This window comes from Symphalangus syndactylus, chromosome 18 (genome assembly GCF_028878055.3).
Source record: "Symphalangus syndactylus isolate Jambi chromosome 18, NHGRI_mSymSyn1-v2.1_pri, whole genome shotgun sequence".
NCBI lineage: Eukaryota > Metazoa > Chordata > Mammalia > Primates > Hylobatidae > Symphalangus > Symphalangus syndactylus.
In genome coordinates, this window is record NC_072440.2 from 64,640,758 (window position 1) to 64,663,535 (window position 22,778).

Consider the following 22,778-nt stretch of genomic DNA (forward strand, 5'->3'; position numbering starts at 1 on the left):
TAGATCTAAATCATTGTGTAGATCCTGGATTTCATCTCATTACACCTGGGGCAGGAACTGTGTATTCTATGTAGCCTTTTATTGCTGACATTTTTGCCTTACATTTTTGTATTAAACACACAGGCACAGCTTCTTCAACCAAGCGGAGCACTTCTACAGGTAATAAAGAATCCAGTTCTACTAGAGAAAGATTACGTGAACGTACCCGATTAAACCAGAGCAAAAAACTACCTTCTGCAGGTCAGGGAGCTAATGACGTGGCATTGGCCAAACGTTCCCGCAGTCGAACTGCTACAGAATGTGACGTTCGTATGAGCAAGTCTAAGTCAGACAATCAGATCAGTGACAGAGCTGCTTTGGAGGCCAAAGTGAAGGATCTTCTCACACTGGCAAAAACCAAAGACGTAGAAATTTTACATTTGAGAAATGAACTGCGAGACATGCGTGCCCAGCTGGGCATTAATGAGGATCATTCTGAGGGTGATGAAAAATCTGAGAAGGAAACTATTATGGCTCACCAGCTGACTGATGTGGAGTCCACTTTATTGCAGTTGCAGGAACAGAATACTGCCATCCGTGAAGAACTCAACCAGCTGAAAAATGAAAACAGAATGTTAAAGGACAGGTTGAATGCATTGGGCTTTTCCCTAGAGCAGAGGTTAGACAATTCTGAAAAACTGTTTGGCTATCAGTCCCTGAGCCCAGAAATCACCGCTGGTAACCAGAGCGATGGAGGAGGAACTCTGACTTCTTCAGTGGAAGGCTCTGCCCCTGGCTCAGTGGAGGATCTCTTGAGTCAGGATGAAAATACACTAATGGACCATCAGCATAGTAATTCCATGGACAATTTAGACAGCGAGTGCAGTGAGGTCTACCAGCCCCTCACATCGAGTGATGATGCGCTGGATGCACCATCCTCCTCAGAGTCGGAAGGCATCCCCAGCATAGAGCGCTCCCGGAAGGGGAGCAGTGGGAACGCCAGTGAAGTGTCCGTGGCTTGCCTGACTGAACGGATACACCAGATGGAAGAGAACCAACACAGTACAAGTGAGGAACTCCAGGCAACCCTGCAAGAGCTAGCTGATTTACAGCAGATTACCCAGGAACTGAATAGTGAAAACGAAAGGCTTGGAGAAGAGAAGGTTATTCTGATGGAGTCTTTATGTCAGCAGAGCGATAAGTTGGAACACTTTAGTCGACAGATTGAATACTTCCGCTCTCTTCTAGATGAGCATCACATTTCTTATGTCATAGATGAAGATGTAAAAAGTGGGCGCTATATGGAATTAGAGCAACGTTACATGGACCTCGCTGAGAATGCCCGTTTTGAACGGGAGCAGCTTCTTGGTGTCCAGCAGCATTTAAGCAATACTTTGAAAATGGCAGAACAAGACAATAAGGAAGCTCAAGAAATGATAGGGGCACTCAAAGAACGCAGTCACCATATGGAGCGAATTATTGAGTCTGAGCAGAAAGGAAAAGCAGCCTTGGCAGCCACGTTAGAGGAGTACAAAGCCACAGTGGCCAGTGACCAGATAGAGATGAATCGCCTGAAGGCCCAGCTGGAGAATGAAAAGCAGAAAGTGGCAGAGCTGTATTCTATCCATAACTCTGGAGACAAATCTGATATTCAGGACCTCCTGGAGAGTGTCAGGCTGGACAAAGAAAAGGCAGAGACTTTGGCTAGTAGCTTGCAGGAAGATCTGGCTCATACCCGAAATGATGCCAATCGATTACAGGATACCATTGCTAAGGTATTTAAATAGGTTAAAATGTTCCGGACAGCATTAGGCAGCTGCCATGCAGTGTTTACTGAGAACCTGGGTCACTGGTTTGGTTGGGTGTGTTATTAGCTTTTTTTTAAAACTGAAATTTTTAAAACTTGAGAATGGTTTCCTTTTATTGGAATACAGTGAAAAGTATTCTTAAGATAATGTCACTTTCTCTTACTTGTATTTTGTTTCTGTTTTCCTGCCTGTGAGAGGATGTGGCTGGTATTACAGCTAAAACCAGAATTTGTCCCTAGTTCTGAGTATGCCCATGGAGCGGGTCATGAAATTTTACCTCCCCCTACCTCATCTGGAATCTGTTTTGGTGTAAATATAGGTGGAGAGTCAGTATTCCAGTCTGTAGCATCAGCAGTGCATGTTTCCTCTTATCTTGCTATAGTAATAGTTTTTCAAACAGAGATCGGTTGAGAGTTAAAAAATATTTTTGACTTATAGAGGCTCCTGTTCCTCACAGGCCGGTGATTTATTGCTGGCAGGGACCTTAGCGATTATCAGTCCAGCCCCTTGTTTTACATGCATCCAGCATAATAGTGAGGACTCAGTTGGAACTGCTACCCAGGGCCGCTGGCATTCTGGCCAGGGATCTATACCTCATGTGGTTGCTGATGAACTGTTTATTTCCATGAGTTATTCTAGTTATACTAGTTATTCTAGCTTACATTTTATTTGTTATTTTAGTGCAATGATTTTAAAATAAATTTTAATATATCTTTGGCCAAAATTGAAGTAATTTAGATTTTAGGGTTTTTTTAGCGATCACTTTTAAAGTTACAGTTTAGGAGATTTGTATTATTTCTTGGCACATGTATGTTGAGAGGCTACTGTGAACTAATACTTTCGTAAAAACACTATTTGAGAATTGTTTTCCCTTTTTCAGTTTGATACTGGAACTATCACAAATATGACATCATTTTTGTTAGGACAACATGTTAATCATTAATCAAACGTACATGCTTTCAGTCCAAACTTTGGAGAAACGAAAATTTCCAAAGTTTCCTTGTAAATAATCTGGTTAAGTTCAATGATACGTCAATATAACTTCAGTCAGTGTTACAGCAACAGTATATGTTTAAGTGTATTATATAAAATCTTACCATGGAGTGCTTTTTCATGCTTTTTAACAGTTATTACACAGGTTGCTTTAGTTTATCCATAGTGCCTCATACTTAGCTCCCCTTCGAAACTGTGTGCACCTCAATTCTGGAACTTACCTTAGAACAACTCTTAACTTTTCTAAATCTACATCATCAATTTTCCGTAGGTAGAGGATGAATACCGAGCCTTCCAAGAAGAAGCTAAGAAACAAATTGAAGATTTGAATATGACATTAGAAAAATTAAGATCAGACTTGGATGAGAAAGAAACAGAAAGGAGTGACATGAAAGAAACCATCTTTGAACTTGAAGATGAAGTAGAACAACATCGTGCTGTGAAACTTCATGACAACCTCATTATTTCTGATCTAGAAAGTAAGTGATAAGAACTTTTCATTCTTTTTTGTCCTACTCTTTTAAACATGTGGGGATAATTTGCATTTAGTAATAAAATAGGGCTGGGCACGGTGGCTCATGCCTGTAATTCCAGCACTTTGGGAGTTCAAAACCGAACCACACCAGGCTCAGTGGCTCACACCTATAATCCCAGCACCTTGGGAGGCCAAGGCAGGCAGATCACTTGAGTTCAGGAGTTTGAGACCAGCCTGGCCAACATGGTAAAACCCCATATCTACTAAAAATACAAAAATTAGCTAGGTGTGGTGGCAGGTGCCTGTAATCCCAGCTGCTTGGGAGGCTGAGGTGGGAGGATTGCTTGAACCCAGAAGGTGGAGGCTGCAGCGAGCTGAGATTGTGCCAGTGCAGTCAAGCCTGGGCGACAGAGTGAGACTTTATCTCACAACAGAGAAGAAAAAGTCACAGGTTGGTCCTGTGTCCATGGTAACTGCCTGGCAATATCAGCATGATTGATGGGGATATAACCAGAGCAAGAATGGATTATTTTTTGTCAGAGAATAATGGGGTTCATAATCAATAATGGGACTCAAAAGTTATGAACCCATTGTTAAATGGGTAAGGCAGTGCCCAGAGTTGTTCAGAACAAAGTTGGTCTAATAACATTGAGAACAGCAGTTTGCCTGATCTCTAGAATAAAAATTGAGTTATAATTTGTAATTTAAAAATAGGAAGGTCATAGTAGTAGTTCTTTTCCTTGGTAGACTTGAATGTTGCTTTTGAGTTGAAGACAGTAGATGGCAGTGTCCCTCACAGTAGGAACACTGAAGAGGAAGGAAACTGCTGTTAGAGGTTCGAGAGTCGAAGAGTAATGCTGCTTTCTTGTGTGACCACAAATCGTGCTAGATGGTAGTTTTGCAAACTAGTCTTCACAACAAGAACTTAAGCGCAAATTCCTTTGTTTCCAGGAAAATAAAATAAATTCCATTTCAGAGTAAAAACGTAGTCATGATTGTAAGGATTGTAAAGTTTAAATCAAATCCCTACAGACACTTTTAGTGCACTTTATTCCATCTGATTATTTCTCCTGGCTGCCACTTTCCCTTTTATCTAAAAGGATTTATTTATTTATAAGTGGTGACAATAATGTAGTGCCAGGGGGGGCAGAAAAACACCTTTTAAAGAACAGTGATTATGTGAATTCTGTGGCCATGAATGAAAAAAAGGTCAATAAAGAGAAAAAGAGCAAAGGAATGAATGCAACTTGAGAATTTATGATCAGTCTAAGATGACCAGGTAGCTTAAAATGTCACCTGAGAATCAAAATGCCAAATGTTAAAAGTGAGCTGTCCTGAGATTTGCTGTTATTTGTCTTGTGTGTATTATGTTTAACAATAAGTAGATGTGTCATGTCCTTTGTGACAAGAAAAAGAAAATTTTTAGCAAATTTCAAGAGAAATTACACTCCTAACATTTTTTGTTTGCTTGCCTGTTTTTTGCTGTTTGTTTGCTTTTTTGGGATGGAGTTTTGCTCTTGTTGCCCAGGCTGGAGTGCAATGTTACCATCTTGGCTCACTGCAACCTCTGCCCCCCGGGTTCAAGCGATTCTCCTGCTTCAGCCTTCTGCGTAGCTGGAATTACAGGCGCCCGCCACCACACCCAGCTAATTTTTTATTTTTAGTAGAGACAGGTTTTCACCACATTGGCCAGGCTGGTCTCGAACTCCTGACCTCAGGTGATCGGCAGATATTACAGGTCTGTGCCACCACACCTGACTGCCTGTTTTGATTATGAAATATTTCTTTTTTTTACTTTTTTTTTTTATTGTACTTTAAGTTTTAGGGTACATGTGCACAATGTGCAGGTTTGTTACATGTATCCATGTGCCATGTTGGTGTGCTGCACCCATTAACTCGTCATTTAGCATTAGGTGTAATCTCCTAATGCTAGATTATGAAATATTTCTTGCATATAAATTGATACAACGTAAATAAAAGGCGTAACTCCCAGTGTTTTCAACGTTAGAAATTTTTCAGCTTCTGTCCTTACTCCTCATCTGTGTCCAAACCCTGAATTTGTCTATGTGTAAGGTCGCAAGGAACCAAGTTCCCCTTGCTGATTCCAGAGCCATCCTTGCCTCCAGAGATAAGGATCAGGGCATTAGACTCGCCTCCTCAGCTTGGTGTCTGCTTTACCCAAACCAGATTAGATGGTCTGTTAGACTGTTAGTTTGCAGGTTGAGTCTGAAGTAGCTTATATATGAGACAGGCCTTAAAGTTTAATCTTTTGCTTATGAAGTCATCTACCTTTGTTGTCTCAACACAAGACTAGCCTTTCTGTCTCTAAGAGGATAAAGATTATATCTTTTTCCTTTCCTTTACATCTTAAGCACTTAGAAAAAAGCCTGGTACAAAGTTGGTACGTATGACACATTTATCGAATTAAAGAGTAAATTTTGAACCTTTTTATTTCACAGGACCTGACTTTGTTACACAGTTTTGGGGCAGTGAATGAGAGCAAGTTAACTACTGGCTACCAGAATTGCCCCTGCCGCCAACGTTTTATCCCATTCATTTCTGAGCTTTAGAAAATACAGCATTATTATTTATTTGTAATAATTATTATTCCACATATAATTGTTATAAATATTCTAGGCTCTGTTGTTAAAGTGAATTCATGCCATTTAAAAATACCAGAACATTGGCCGGGTGCGGTGGCTCATGCTTGTAATCCTATCACTTTGGGAGGCCGAGGCGGGTGGATCATGAGGTCAGGAGTTCAAGACCAGCCTGGCCAAGATGGTGAAACCCCGTCTGTACTAAAAATACAAAAATTAGCTGGATGCGGTGGCAGGCGCCTGTAATCCCATCTCCACAGGAGGCTGAGGCAGGAGAATCGCTTGAACCCAGGGGGCAGAGGTTGCAGTGAGCTGAAATCACGCCACTGCACTGCAGCCTGGGCAAGAGATTGAGACTCCGTCTCAAAAAAAAAAAAAAATATCAGAACATACATATACCAACATCAAATGTAAAGCATAATGGCAAAAAGATTTTAGAAGAGAAGGTTCTAGTGGAACAGGGATAAAGAAGATGATGAGCCATCTAAGAAAAAACATCAGTATACTCATACTTTAGGGTCCTGATTAAAAGCCAATAAAGTGTTAGCTAGAAGAAGAATTTTTTGATTACATGTGTCATTGCAGGCAGGTGTTCACTATGCCTGAGTTCCTGCTACTAAGTATAAGGAATGGGAGAGAATGTTATTTACCCAGAAACGCTAATGTCTATAGTTATGTTGTCCCTAATGATAAATCGTTAAGTTCTGTCAATAGGATACTTATTTAAAAAAAAAACAAAACACTAGGTAATGATTTCAGCATTTCTTTTTATTACTGCTACCATTAGCTGGCACATTTATAAATTTATTCCATTTTAAAGATACCATGTTCCAACTACTGAGTCTGTGTGGTCATCACATGGCTTCTTTTCCCTTTGAAGTGTTTTTAGTCTAGCGGTCGAGACAGATGTGTCGAGATGTGGTAATATTGGCGGCAACATGGTACAAGGCTGTGTAAGACACACCTGGAACACACACAACAGCCAGGGATCTACTGGGGTGGGGCTGTGGGTAAATCAGCATAAAAGATTTGCCACCAGTTGTGTAAGTACTCCTTCTTGCCCTTAACCAAAAAGTGATTGGTTCCTGAGCTGTCATGGTAACCAGCCGTGAGCAGTTTACTTAGTGGCAGCTATCAGCATAGCACCCTTCTAAGGCATTTATCTCTTATGCATGGATTTTGGAGTAGAACCTCCAAAGAGAAGGTGACTTCCCTTTACGTTTCTGGTTCCAGGGAGACTAGCCTGTGCTACACTTTCATACTTGTATCCTCACTCTATCTAGAATGGTACTTTGCATCTTATTGGTGCTCATTGAATGTTTTTAGAGTGAATGAAATTGTTCTAAGAAAATTCACATTGGCCGGGCGCGGTGGCTCACGCTTGTAATCCCAGCACTTTGGGAGGCCGAGGCGGGCAGATCACGAAGTCAGGAGATCGAGACCACGGTGAAACCCCGTCTCTACTAAAAAAATACAAAAAAATTAGCCGGGCGTAGTGGCGGGCGCCTGTAGTCCCAGCTACTCGGAGAGGCTGAGGCAGGAGAATGGCGTGAACCCAGGAGGCGGAGCTTGCAGTGAGCCGAGATTGCACCACTGCACTCCAGCCTGGGCAACAGAGCGAGACTCTGTCTCAAAAAAAAAAAAAAAAAAAAGGAAAATTCACATTATGGGATAAATAATTCGAGGAATTCTTGATTTACTTTATAAATATATTCTTTAAGGCTGGGCGCGGTGGCTCACGCCTGTAATCCCAGCACTTTGGGGGGCTGAGGCAGGCGGATCACGAGGTCAGAAAATCAAGACCATCCTGATGAACACAGTGAAACCCTGTCTCTACTAAAAAAAAAAAAAAAAAAAAAAAAAATTAGCCAGGCATGGTGGCGGGCACCTGTAGTGCCAGCTACTGGGGAGGCTGAGGCAGGAGAATGGCATGTACCTGGGAGGCAGAGCTTGCAGTGGGCGGAGATCCTGCCACTGCACTCCAGCCTGGGAAACAGAGCGAGACTCCATCTCAAAAAAAAAAAATAAAAAATATATTGTTTATTTTTTAAAAAGATTTTTATAGGATTAATTGAAACAGCAGCTACCCTGGGCGTTATATTTTTTACTAATTTTGATTTTACTAATTCACTTCTTTTTTGGAATGTATTCCAGTGTGTAAGGAAAGATATGCTTATATAAATACTGCAGATTAATAATACTTATGATTAAAAGTTCATATTGTAGTCACAGTCAATATTGTTTTGATTGATTATGTACCAACAAAGTGAATTTCTAACGGTTTTACTTTTGTTTCAAAATTAAGATACTGTGAAAGGAAGTGATTTAGAAATTGTGGTTTTTAACTTGATATTTTCCAAAGAAAGTAATATTATTACTTGGATTTAACATTTTTTCTGTTAAAGTTTTGTATTAAAATTTTTTATAGTCTTTGGACACGATAACTTTTTTCAAATGTCATATTTAAGTACCCCTTTTCTTTGTATTATTACTCTGAAGATTGTTGTGAGAACAGATATTTAAACTTTGGTGATCTTTTCAGATACAGTTAAAAAACTCCAGGACCAAAAGCACGACATGGAAAGAGAAATAAAGACACTCCACAGAAGACTTCGGGTAGGATAAATCTTCATGTACTGTCTTGTTAGAAAACAGTTTTCTGAAATCTGAGGTGCAGTCATTGACCATGTTATCATTCATCTTAAGTTTTGGATACAGTGATAATACTGGCCCCATTGGGCTTTGGGCAGAAAGCAAATGCTATCATTTCAAATTGGGATTGGTGCTAGATTTTGGGTAGAAGAATGTACTGTAGGTTGAGTATCCCTAACCAGACATTCTGAAATCTAAAATATTCCAAAATTTGCAGCTCTTGGAGTGATGGCATGATACTCAAAGGAAATGCTTATTGGAGCATTTTGGATTTCGGATTTTCAGATTTGGGATGCTTAGCTGTTAAGTATATTGCAAATATTCCAAAATCCAAAGAATCTTAAATCTGAAATGCTTTTGGATAAGTGATACTCGACCTGTAGAAATTTATGGGTAGTAATTTTAGAAAGATGGATTTGGAGAAAAAGTGTAAGAAAGGTTATTAGCTTTTGGTTATAAGGTGCCCCAAACTAGTCTGTTTTCATACAAGTTTTCTTCATTTTGTGGCTATGATCCATCTTGCCAACAGCAATGCAGCCATGCTGCGGGGAGTAGAGAGAAAGCTACTCAGTCGTTTCGGTCATACCACAGTTGCTCAGGCTGCTTTCATGGTGTAAGAAAATTGCTTTAAGAGTGTGGGGGGCGTGGGGCTCAGGCATGGCCCAGCTGTGGCTCTGATGGAGGTGAGTCCCAGGGAGACTTCCCCACCTGGCCACACCCGCATCCTCCATGACTGTGGGAAGCAACAGACCACGTAGTTCCTTACCGCCTCTTTGTATAATTTTGCCTGCCTATATTGAGTTTAGTGTTTTTCTTCTGGCTTCCTCTTCCTCTTCCTTTTCTTTTGATTTTTTTTTTTTTCCTGTTAGGTTTTGATGTCAGGGTATTTATAGTTTTTCACTGTATGGTTCACATACCATTTATATACCTTCTTGTGCTTTTCAGAGGTAAAGATCCATAAATTCTGGATGATGTTTATTTTCATAAGACTTGCTTTGAAACTTGCATGAAGAAGGGAAGCTTGACATTATTATCATTAATATCTGTTGAGCACTCTGAGTACTTGATGCCTCAGTAGGCAGATCAGCTGGAAAATCTTTTCCTTATTAAGAACAAGTTCACTAATAATAGTTGCATTGCCTGTTAGAAATAGATAATAGCAATTCTCTGGGATTAAAAAAATTAATTATCATTTGGAAGCATTAGTGTGTTATAGCAATCCAATCATAAACAAATTTTATTGCTTTTAAGTAAATATTGATTGCTCTCTTTTGGAAATAAAAAGTTAGTTTTTTAATATAGGAAGAATCTGCAGAATGGCGGCAGTTTCAGGCTGATCTCCAGACTGCAGTAGTCATTGCAAATGACATTAAATCTGAAGCCCAAGAGGAGATTGGTGATCTAAAGCGCCGGTTACATGAGGCTCAAGAAAAAAATGAGAAACTCACAAAAGAATTGGAGGAAATAAAGTCACGCAAGTAAGTTTTGAGAAACCTGTTGTGTACTTATGTTTCAGTAGAGAACATTTAAATCCCAATTTTTGATGTGGTGCTATGGAAAAAATGTGGAGTTTGATACTTACTGAGTTTGGATCTGATGGAAGTTACTCAGCTTTTCTGGGCCTCATTTTATGGCACATGTAAACTAGTACCATCTATGTGGATCTTTCAGAATTGTCAGTATCAGTGATCCACAACTCTGGAGGGAGCCAAGGATGGTCTCTCACATGATTCTCCTTTCCCCCAGCCCCACAGTCCAGCCCCGTTAATTTTCTTTAGATTGTAGCCTCGTGATTAAGGATGTGGACTCTGGAGACAGATATTCTTGGCTCGTGTCCAGCTCTGCCTCTTTTTTTTTTTTTTTTTTTGAGACAGAGTCTCACTCTGTCGCCCAGGCTGGAGTGCAGTGGCACAATCTCAGCTCACTGCAAGCTCTGCCTCCCGGGTTCACGCCATTCTCCTGCCTCAGCCTCTCTGAGTAGCTGGGACTACAGGCGCCCGCCACCACGCCCGGCTAGTTTTTTTTTTTTTTGTATTTTTAGTAGAGACGGTTTCACCGTGGTCTCAATCTCCTGACCTCGTGATCCGCTCGCCTCGGCCTCCCAAAGTACTGGGATAGCTCTGCCTCTTACTAGCTGTGATCTTGGTCAGGAATCTTGACTTCCCTGAGCCTCAGTTTTCTCATCTTTAAAATGACACAATACTACCTGCTTTACAGTGTTGTCATAAGGATTAAATAAGATAATGCATGCCAAGTGCTCAGGGCAATGATCAGTATACTTTAGCTGGTATTTTTGGAGACCTAAGTAAAGAATGCAAAGTGAGTTTCTCTCTATCACTTGCTTGAGGAATTTTTGCTTGTTTTATCTTATAATCACATGAATCTCCACAGTAGGTTTTTTTTCCCCATGTAACATAGACATCATTGGAAACTGATGAAAATTATTCGATGAAATGACAGTTGTGACATGTGAGCTCCACAATGAGACTCCATCTAAGAGTAGAGGGTAGTATTTTTGTGTTTGAGGTTATTACTAAGAATTTGATTACTCCTTAGTTTGAGTAATTATTAAGTGGGCATAGGAAGAAATTTAGAAAACTAACAGTATATCTTTAAAAAATGGTCTTATTATTGCCTTGCTCTAGTCAATGGCTCAGAGAAAAGTATTGCTAAGCATTTTTCATTGGATTCCTTAAGCAGAACATGGAATGAGACAGATTATTGTTTCTCTACTAGTATAAAACATGTATTACATTACTTTTTTTCTTTATATTATTAAACAAATAACGTATCAGAAAGCTTTGTTCTATAGTTATCCTGAGTGAATGAAATTCTACTGTTAAAGTTTCATTCCTTTGGATCTTAAAAATTCATAAGACTTTGAGACACATGTTTTTAAAATGCTTTCTGAAAGAGGTAGCATCTTGTAGGGCAGTGGTTCTCTATAGAGTGAGGCCTGCAGATTCCTGGGTGTCCCTAAGGCCCTTTAAGGACTCTGCGAGGTCAAACTCTCTTCCCAATACCATCACATTGTTTGCCCTTTTCACTGTGTTGACTTCTAAACTGTTAGTGAAAAGCAAGTGTAAACTGTTGATGAACCAAGGTCTTGGCAATAAATTGCACTCATAGTCATTATACTCTTCACCACCACATACTTGCATTTTTTTTTTTAATGCGAGTTTCACTTAAAGATGTCCTTGGTAAAACAGTAAATTATTAATTTTACTAAATCCCGGTCCTTGAGTACACTCTTTAGCATTCTGTGTGACAAAATGGGAAGTACAGAAAAAGCACTTCTGCTTTATCTGCTATATTCAAGACTATACTGAAGAGTGAGGTCACGTTGAGGAAAGTGCTGTGATTAGTTTGAGCTGCTTTCTTTTTTCATGGAATGCCATTTTTTTACTTGAGAATGACAGACAAGCTGCATCATTCAGACTTTGGTATTATTTGGTGGATATTTTGTGAAAACAATTAAGACAGCCGATCACTTAAAGGAAAACAAGTGACAGTATTCGTTGCCAGTGATAAAATGTGGGCTTTGAAGTGAATGTCAGGATTTTGGAAAACTTGTTATTTACCATTGGTGAGTTTGGCAGCTTCCCATAGAGTGTCTTCTGATGAGATCATTGCGACTTAAAAAAAATGTATAATGACAGAATTTAGAAAATCTGTGTAATCCAGTGAACCAATATTTTCCTTACAGCCAGTCTGTGATGTTAAACAAGATTGACCAGTGGATTTTAATGGACAGAATAGGAAAAATTCACTTACATGGTTTCAGATTCCACATTGGAGCTAACTTTTAAGTTACTACTTGTTGCATTTTAGTGCAGTTATCAAAGAACAGCTACAGTTATCTAAAAGGGCTATTAAAATCTTCCCTTTTCCACCTGCCTTATCTATGTAAGACTTGCTTTTTTTCATATCAAAATAGGTTGAATACAGAAGAAATGAGAGTTTAGCTGTTTACTCTTAAGCCAGACATTAAAGAGATGATTTAAAAATGCAAAGCCCTGTTACTCTTCTAATTTTTTTTTGTTTTGGAAAACATAGTTATTTTTCATAAAAATATATTAGCCCTGTATTTATTTTTATTTTTAGATGAGTTAAATATTTTTATATATTCTTAGTTTTAATGTAATGGAAGACAGCTCTTATAAACAAAAGCTTTTTGGGGTCCTTGCTCATTTTTAGGAGTAGAAAGGGGCTCTAAGACCAAAAAGTTTGGTAATCACTGTTATAGATTCTTTATTAAAAATTCTAATCAGCCAGGCTCAGTGGCTCATGCCTGTAGTCCCAGCACTTTGGGAGGCTTAGGTGGGCGGATCACCTGAGGTCAGGAGTTTGAGACCAGCCTGACCAGCGTGGAGAAACCTGGTCTCTACTAAAAATACAAAATTAGCCGGGCATGGTGGCACATGCCTGTAATCCTGGCTACTCGGGAGGCTGAGGCAGGAGAATCACTTGAACCCGGGAGGCAGAGGTTGTGGTGAGCCGAGATGCGCCACTGCACTCCAGCCTGGGCAACAAGAGCAAAACTCCGTCTCAAAAAAAAAGAAAAGAGAGTTGTAATCATGACAGCTAAATGACCTTAAGAGCCTGTGGTACATCTTGAGGCAAAATACTGTCAGAAGGCCAAATGGCCACCAAAGACGGATTTTTCCTAAGGACTGGCTTAATTTTTATTCACATACTTGATAGTTATATGACATGTACAAACTCTGCAATTGTAATCTCATTCCAGATGAAAGAATTCTGTGTTAGGCAGCATAGTGAATTTAGAATGGGCCAGAAATGAAATGGAATTGATTTTTTCAGATGACTCAGGATGCATCACACTGAGCTTCTAGGGGACTCATGTTACAAATATGGGTCTAGGCTTTTTTTTTTTCTTTGTAGAATTCTATTTGAAGTCTACACCACTTGCCTTGTTTTTATTTTTATTTTTTTAAAGAGTGTGGGCTAAGCATGACGTATTAGCTAGAGCCAGTATAAATTAATATTATACAGTATCATGTACTGGTGGACCTCCAGACTCCTGAGAAGGGCCTTCTCGGCAGCACAGGACCTGGAGAGTCTCAGCTCTGAGCCAGTCTACCTCCTATTTTACTGCTAATTGATTACTGATGTCCTTACCTTACACTTACTCAGATGAAAATGGAATTTGATGGTTGCTTAACTTATTTAGGATAACCTGATATAAAAATTTCAGTATCATTTCCTGGTATTTACCAAGCAAATGAGAACATTAGACCAGGTAATTTATTAAGCTCAACTGATACAATTTTTTTTTTTTTTTTGAGACAGAGTCTCGCTCTGTCGCCCAGGCTGGAGTGCAGTGGCGCAATCTTGGCTCACTGCAAGCTCCGCCTCCCGGGTTCATGCCATTCTCTTGCCTCAGCCTCTCCGAGTAGCTAGGACTACAGGCGCCCGCCACCACGCCCGGCTAATTTTTTGTATTTTTAGTAGAGATGGGGTTTCACCGTGGTCTCGATCTCCTGACCTCATGATCCGTCCGCCTCGGCCTCCCAAAGTCCTGGGATTACAAGCATGAGCCACCGTGCCCGGCCGATACAATTTTTTTAAACTGATAGTTTTGTGTTTTTTTTTTGAGATGGAGTCTCGCTCTTTCGCCCAGGCCGGACTGCAGTGGTGCTATCTTGGCTCACTGCAAGCTCTGCCTCGTGGGTTCACGCCATTCTCCTGCCTCAGCCTCCCGAGTAGCTGAGACTACAGGTGCCCGCCACTGCACCAGCTAATTTTTTGTATTTTTAGTAGAGACGGGGTTTCACCATGTTAGCCAAGATGGTCTCGATCTCCTGACCTCGTGATCCTCCTGCCTCAGTCTCCCAAAGTGCTGGGATTACAGGCGTGAGCCACCGTGCCCAGCCATTAAACTGATAGTTTTTAATGCCTTTCAGCTGGGAGGGGAAAATGTGTATGTTCTAGTACCTATGTAAAAATGCTCTGATTTCAATATTATTTTCAGGCAAGAGGAGGAGCGAGGCCGGGTATACAATTACATGAATGCTGTTGAGAGAGATTTGGCAGCCTTAAGGCAGGGAATGGGACTGAGTAGAAGGTCCTCGACTTCCTCAGAGCCAACTCCTACAGTAAAAACCCTCATCAAATCCTTTGACAGTGCATCTCAAGGTAATTTCTCCTACATTGTGCCTCCTGCATGTGGTTGTGTTTAGTTACCTTATATTCTGTGGTCTGATTTGGTATTCTTTACTGTCTTACTCTTAGTCCCATTAACTTTCATGTAGTATTAATGTACTAGACTTAACAGAAGGTGATATTTAATAGAAGGTTTGAGATCTCTTCAGCTTCAGAGGTGTTAGTCTCAGACAGAAGCCTTAATCCCATGCAGAGATGTGTCTTCTCACCCTCGGTGGATCACACACATTCCTGTTACTTTAAGTATGTTTTCTATGCCTAAGAACTTCCAGATGTATAACTAGCTCTTCCCTTCCTCTGAACTCCTCAGTCATGTCTATCCAGATGCCTACTTGACATGGACCCTCAGGTGTCTCCTGGACATCTGACATCCAAACACCAAACTCTTGTCTGCCATCTTCAGCCTTCTCCCCATGCATCAATGGCAGCATCACTCTACCCAGTTACTTAAGCCAAAAGTCTGGGGATCTTCCTTAAATTCTTGTTCTTTCTTACCACTACATCTAGTCCGTTACTAGCAAATCCTGTTGATACAGCCTATATCATGGATATCTTTGCTTTGTCTTCTCTCCATCTCTAGCGGCACAAGCTTTAGTTCAAGCCACCGTCAACCACTAATTTCAGTAACCTCCAAATTAATCTCCCTGTTTAATCCTATGATAAAAAGATCTTTTCTTGTTTGAAATCCTTTAGTTGCTTATTATAGTTGAAACGAAATTCAGATTCCCAAATGCCTCCATGGTCTGACCCCCGCCTACTCTTTGCCTCAGTTGAACCACTCTTCCCCCACTCACTGTAGTCCTACACGGCACTTCAGGTTCTGAATCAAGCCGGGCTTTCTTTCATACAAGCTCTAGAAGGCTTACTCTTCCCACTTTCAAATGACTGACTTTTTTTCATATAACTTCCTCAGCTCTGGGAAAGGAAAAGGGATGTGGTTTTTTCAAACAGTTAATTGTAATATGTCCTGAAGCTCAAATTTTTATCTAGAAATTCTTTTAATTTTATTAACAGGCTACTAGAATCTGTATTCTGTGATTATACACAAATGAGTTTTCATTGACTTTAAAAGTAGAGCAAAAGTCACATGTATACTCCTACACACTGTTGGTGTAGACTTTCTGGAGGACTGTTAGGCAACACCTTCCAGTTTAAAATGCCATATTCATAGACTCTGAAGTTGTTATACTTAGTACTGGCACAAGTATTATGCATAAAGATGGTATTATGTATGAAAAACTGTATATATGTATGTATACATATGTATACATATACAGTTTTCAGTATAGCATTGTTTGGAAAAATGGAACACCTGGAAATTGCTTAAATGCCTACTGAAAGAATTAAGACAGTTATGACCAATTAATACAGTAAAATACTATGCATATTTTAATAAGGATGACATAGATCTCAAATTACTGATGTTAAAACATGTCTGTGATCCTTTATTCAAGTGTGCCACCTGAGCAGTCGCTCTGTGTGCTGCAATCCTTTATAGTAAGTTGCAGGCCAGTACATATATATATATATACACATATATAAAAATATATATATGTATATATCTATATATACACATATATAAAAATATATATATGTATATATCTATATATACATATATAAAAATATATATATGTATATATCTATATATAAAAATATATATGTATATATCTATATATAAAAATATATATGTATATATCTATATATAAAAATAGATATGTATATATCTATATATAAAAATAGATATGTATATATCTATATATACCTATATGTGTGTGTGTACGTATATAGTGTGTGTGGTCTTGTTTTTTTTAAGGTACTTAGATAACTAAATGTTTTTGCATTTAAAGTGCAAGAAAGATGTACCCAGAACTGTTGTTAGTGGCCACCTCTGGGTAATATGATGGGGTAAGATGAAAGGAGAACTTTAAAATATATATGCTTTGAGCTGACAAGTGCCTGTAGTTCCAACTACTTAGGAGGCCGAGGCGGTAACATGCTATCACTGCACCTGTTAATAGTCACTGTACTCTAGCCTGGACAACAGAGCAAGACTCTGTCTCTAAAGGATAAAATATATATATGCTTTGAAAATCAAATTGATAATGGAATGTCTACATTAAATTAAAATTATACACCTATTCAAAATGTTAGTAAAGCATGCTTTAATGCACAAAACTGCTTCATACTAATGTTTTTAAAAAGCCTCATGTTATTTTATAATAAAATAGATGTAAATGACCCAGCAATTCTATTCCTAATTATATATTCAAAAGAACTGAAAATAGATAATCAGACAAATACAGTCTCTGACTTAACGATGCTTTAACTTTTGATTTTTTGACTTTATAGTAGTGCCAGTGATACACATTCAGTACAGCATTCAGTAATTTAAATGAGTTATTCAACATAGCCATTTATTATAAAATAGGCTTCATGCTAGATGATTTTGCCTAACTGTAGGCTAATGTAATGTTTTGATCTTGTTTAAGGTAGGCAAGGTTAAGCTGGGATGTTTGGGAGGTTAGGTGTATTAAATGCATTTTTGACTTGCTTATGATGGTTTTATCAGGATGTAACTCCCATCATAAATCAAGAAGCATCTGTGCTTGTACATAAATGTTCGTGGCAGCTGTGCTCACAATAGCTAATAGATGGAAGCAATCCAAATATCCATGCATTCGATGAATGAACAAAATGTGGTATATTCATACAATGGAATATTATTCAGCCACAAGAAGGAATGAAGTAGTAACACATACTTTAACATGGATGAATCTTTACAACATTGTGTTAATTGAAGGAAGCCAGATACAACAGGTCACATATTGTAAAATTCCATTTATATTAAATATTCACACTAGGTCAATCTATAGAGACAGAAAGCAGATTGCCAGACACTGGCGAGACAGTGGATGGGAGGTGACTATTGGGATACTAGATTTTCTTTTGGAATGATGAAATGTTTTGTAACTAGGTAGAGGTGATGGTTGCATAATATTGTGAATGCACTAAATGCCACTGAACTACACATTTTTAAACGGTTAACTTTATGTTTTGTAAATTTTGTCTCAGTACATAAGAATACATCTAAAGATATCAATTCTAAATATAAGTAAATATTTTCGTGTTTATATTGGCTGTATTAAAAAAGTCCACAGTGATCTGCTTCATCTTTCCACACTGTGTGTTTGTATCCCATTTTTAATTTAATCCAGCATCAAATGAATACTCATTTTTGCATCTTTACCAGAATCTGTGCTATGCTTAACTGTCTAGAAATTAATAAATTCTAAAAACATAAACTACTTTTCAGCAGTTTATTGTAGAGAGAGAGAGACTGATATGCCAACAAGTGATTCCACACCCTGCGTTAAATACAAATCAGAAAATATATGTGAAGTGATGGATTCTGCAGGAGGAATTGAGGAAAGACAAGCAGGAGTTCCTCATTCTTTTGTTTAATATGCAACTATTGAACGTCCTTTACCTGCCAGGCTTCTTACCTGATATAGTTATGTAAATACTCCTGTTGGGTTTTACTACTTGAGTTTCATTGCTTTATGGAGCACTTTAACTACATAACATAATTAAATAACAAAAACGAAATGACTGCCATAACAAGGGTTAGAAATAAGCATGACTACTCTATGGATGTAAATAATTCACCGGATGGGAGGAAAAGCACCTGTGTGCTAAGACACGGCTACAAGTGTTCAGCAGAGGCTAGACGTCAGCCAGGACAGTGTCCAGGGGGGTTTGAGAGCATTGGGTAGTCAGGCGAATCCTTAAGTGGAGACCAGTTAAGCCTCCACTGTACAGTGACATTATTTCCCTTTTTGTTTGTTGTTTTTGTAGTACCAAACCCTGCTGCAGCTGCAATTCCTCGAACACCGCTCAGCCCAAGTCCTATGAAAACCCCTCCTGCAGCAGCTGTGTCCCCTATGCAGGTGAGTGCCTGGAACCACAGGAGGCTCTTAGGGCCTCAGAATCTGAAAGTTGAGGCCTTTTCTTCACCGTCATTTACACCTGTATTAGTTGGGTAAATGACTACCTCAGCAGGGATGTATCTAGAATTTGTTCCCTAAAATACTGTAAATGTCTTTAATAGGGATAAATTATATAAGTGTAAATTGTGTTATTCTGATAGACTCTAATAATGATAGCTAACAACAATTGAACACTTGCTGTGTTCTACACTGTTCTGAATGCTTTATAATGTTAACTCATTTAATCCTTACAACTCTTGGGTATTAGGTACTATTCTTATCTGTATTTTTCACATGTGGTAACTGAGGCCCAGAAAGGTTAAGTAACTTGCCGAGGTTCATGCAATTAAGTGGTAGAGTGGGGGTTCAGAGCTAGGCTGTCTAGATTCAGTGACTTTAGTCACCACACTAAGACACAGAGGTGTCTCTTGAGTAGAATATGTGGTTGCCATGTCTCAGCCTTTACTGCATAGCAAATCACTTCAGAACTTAGTGGCTTGAAAGAACAGTTTTATTAGTTTTCACATTTCTCTGAGTTGACTAGGCAATTCTTTACTGGCTTTCCTGGGCTCATTCCTGCAGTTGAATTCACAGAGAGGGTGGGATGGGGCCTGGGCTCAGCAGGATTCCTGGGCCGCTTTCTTCATGTTATTTGTCTTCTCAGGCTCCTTCACAGCATGGTTATCTCCAGCTCTGAGACTGAAAATGGAAGTTAGCAAAGCCTCTGAAGACCTAAGCTTGGCATTTGGACAGTGACACTTCTGTCCTGCTATTTTAATCCAAGCAAGTCACAGGGCAGCTTCGATTCAGAGTGGAAGGCATGCACAAGGCATGAATTGGCCAACATGGTCTCTACTAAAAATACAAAAATTAGCTGGGTGTGGTGGTGCACACCTGTAATCCTGGCTACTTGGAGGCTGAGGCATGAGAATCACTTGAACTGAGGAGGTGGAGGTTGCAGTGAGCTGAAATCATGCCACTTCATTCCAGCCTGGGCAACAGAGTGAGACTCTGTCTCAAAAAAAAAAAAAAAAAGTCATTAAATTGGTGGAACAGTATTCCCTTCTATGATTCAGTGCACAAGGCATGAATTCAGAGAAGTGTAATTCATGAGGACTGTTTTGTAACAGGTCCGGCACAGGTCATTATTGATACATTAGAAACAAGTTTTGAAAGTTGCTCCTCCGTGCCATTGTGGAATGCAGATGAGAAGCGGGGCAGAGGGCTATTCAGTAGTGCTCAAGAGGCCGCTCATTGTGCATTTTATTCAGCCGCTTTTGGACAGTATAGTTGAGGCAGAGTAGTTCCACATAGGTGAGAGTAGCCAAAGGAAACATTGCCTAAATGCCATTATCCTGTGATAAAGGATAGTCCTGGCTGCACCTCTTCCCTAAAATAATGGTGTTGGGGAGCATTTTCATTTCGAGTTGAGACATTTGTGCTGTGTTTACTAGTGTGCTCCCTCTGCAGTTATATTGTGAGTTTGTGGCTTTGCATTTGCATGTATATACAAGATGTTATGTCTTTTTTTTCCGAAACAGGGTCTCATTCTGTCACCTAGGTTGGAGTGGAGTGTAGTTGCATGATCTTGGCTCACTGCACAACCTCTGCCTCCCAGGCCCAACCAGTCCTCCCACCTCAGCCTCCCAAGTAGCTGGGACCACAGGCGTGCACCACCATGCCCGGCTATTTTCTGTGTTTTTGGTAAAGACAGGGTTCTGCCACGTTGCCCAGGCTGGTCTTGCTCCTGAGCTCAGGCAATCCACCTGCCTGGTCCTCCCAAAGTGCTGGGATTACAGGCATGAGCCACCACGCCTGACATTATGTTGTAATTTAGAAAGAAGGGAAGGGAATACTGTTCCACCAATTTAATGACCTTTTTTTTTTTTTTTTTTTTTTGAGACAGAGTCTCACTCTGTTGCCCAGGCTGGAATGAAGTGGCATGATTTTGGCTCACTGCAACCTCCACCTCCTGGGTTCAAGTGATTCTCATGCCTCAGCCTCCAAGTAGCCAGGATTACAGGTGTGCACCACCACACCCAGCTAATTTTTGTATTTTTAGTAGAGACAGTGTTTTAACCATGTTGGCCAAGCTGGTCTCAAATTCCTGACCTCAAGCAATCTGCCCTCTCCAGCCTTCCAAAGTGCTGGGATTACAGGCGTGAGCCACCGTGTGCAGCTGATTTAATGCTTTTTTGTGTGCTCCCTATTAATCAAACTTCATCTAAAATTCTGAAAATACAGATAAAAGCAAAATAAAGATGCCAAATGTAATAAACTTCAAATAAGATAAGTGGTGTTTATCAGTTGACGTTTAATGTAAGAGGCATCACTTTGCAAATCTTTGTAAAGATAGGAGGTGAAAAATATTTTTGTAAGTTGCAAAAAACTAATACTTATGAGCTACATTCAGTAGCTTTTTAGTACATGATTAGTTAGTACAGTGCTTCTCAAACCTAATCGTATATAAAAATCATGTGGAGAGTTTTTAAACACGTAAAATTCCCAGACCTCATCCTGGTAAACCATAATCTCTGGGGACTGGGGCCCAAGATTGGGATTGTTAGTTTTTCAAAACTCCCCGGGTAGGAATTCTACTCCTAGCTATGTGGGAGTAACAGGCTGGATTATTCTGCCATCACAAACAACTATTAATAGAAAGATGGACAAAATATAAGAAGCAATTATTTTCAGACATTGTACGTAACTGTGATCCCTGAACAAAAATTTTAAAATGAGATAAGTCCTACTTGGCCCACAGTCTTTTCCTGGAGGCAGTTTCCAGGTGGTGGTACAGAGAAGATGAACCTACATGGAGCAGGGAAGAGAAAACCAATTGGATCTGAGTAGACTCAAATCAACACTGAAGGAGAAGGCAACTGCTCGAATTTGCAGGGCAGATACTGGGAGGAGGGAGCTGCATAGAGAAAGGAGTATAGAAATCTGCGTAGGCATCCCTTTGAGTCTTTGCCTGAATACCAACCTGTACCTGCATTGGGTGAAACCCCACAAGGATAATTTTCCAGGAATAACCCCTCAAGAATAATTTTCCAGGAACAATTTCCAGGAACAGGGAGCTATCAGGCAAACACTTCTGGTAGCTCACCTAGGGCAGGAAATCATTTGAGTTCCCACCAGCTGCTGTGGAGACACCTCTTTGAATAGATGGCATTCATTACAGACTCCTAAAGGACCACACCTGAAAGTATCATAGAACTAAATACCCTGAGAGAAAATAGTATTCTAGATCTGCCGTAAAAGATCTTTAAAAATAAGATGCAGAAGGACCAAGGAGATCCTTTAGTAGCTATAGTAGGCAGCCTCTAAAATGTTCCCCAGCGATCCCCAATCGCTGGTAGTTGCTCCTTGTGTAATTTGCTCTTGTTGAGTGTTGGCTGCAGCTCGTGATTTGCTTCCAGTGACTATGGCAAAGCAAAAGAAGTGGTGGGATAAGGTTATCACTGCTAAAATAGAAAAAGCTTTGCTTCTGCCTTGAATGCTCCTCTTGCTATCACTTAGAGCCACCTACTCCAGGGAATCCCAGTTCCCATGTTGTGAGCCAGCCCTGCAGAGAGGCCCACATTAGGAAGTGTGGGAACAGATCTTCTGAAGCTTGCCAGCAGCCATGTAGATGAGCTTGGAAACAGATCTTCGATCCTCGAGATAACTGCAGCCCTGCTGACAACTTGATTGCCTCCTTGTGCTAGACCTTGAGCCAGAGGCACTCCGCTAAGCTTTCTGACCCACAGAAACTATGAGATCATAAATGGATTGTTTTAAGCCGCTAAAGATTTGAAGTAATTTGTCATGCAGCATAGGTAACTAATACAGTAGCGTACTTATTTGCCAAAGTAATAATTTTTAAAGGAATACAGCAAAATATAAGACTCCATAGTGTAAAATACATAATCTGGCATGCAATAAAAAATTACTAGACAATGAAGAAGCAGGAAAATGTCACCTATAACCAGGGGAAAAATCAGTCAATAGATGCAGACCTAGAACGGATAGAAATGATAGGATTAGCATGCAGTGATGTAAATATGATCTCTGCTTAAGTATGTGAAGGGAAGCATGCACAGATGAAGAGAGAAGTGAAAGA

General features: G+C 39.7%; 1 protein-coding gene across 10 annotated transcripts in view; it reads left to right on the top strand.

The window, feature by feature from the left end:
• SPECC1L (sperm antigen with calponin homology and coiled-coil domains 1 like) overlaps positions 1–22,778 on the top strand; it is a 149,180-nt gene that overhangs the window by 50,329 nt on the left and 76,073 nt on the right. For 7 of the 10 annotated variants that reach the window (XM_055252281.2, XM_055252276.2, XM_055252286.2 and 4 more), the window contains 6 exons: positions 124–1,754; positions 3,052–3,259; positions 8,398–8,471; positions 9,810–9,985; positions 14,500–14,663; positions 18,546–18,637. In XM_055252281.2, coding sequence (XP_055108256.2) covers positions 124–1,754; positions 3,052–3,259; positions 8,398–8,471; positions 9,810–9,985; positions 14,500–14,663; positions 18,546–18,637 — 2,345 coding nt within the window. The remainder of the gene's footprint in view (positions 1–123; positions 1,755–3,051; positions 3,260–8,397; positions 8,472–9,809; positions 9,986–14,499; positions 14,664–18,545; positions 18,638–22,778) is intronic. The other 3 variants (XM_063623523.1, XM_063623522.1, XM_063623524.1) reach the window with 2 other exon arrangements.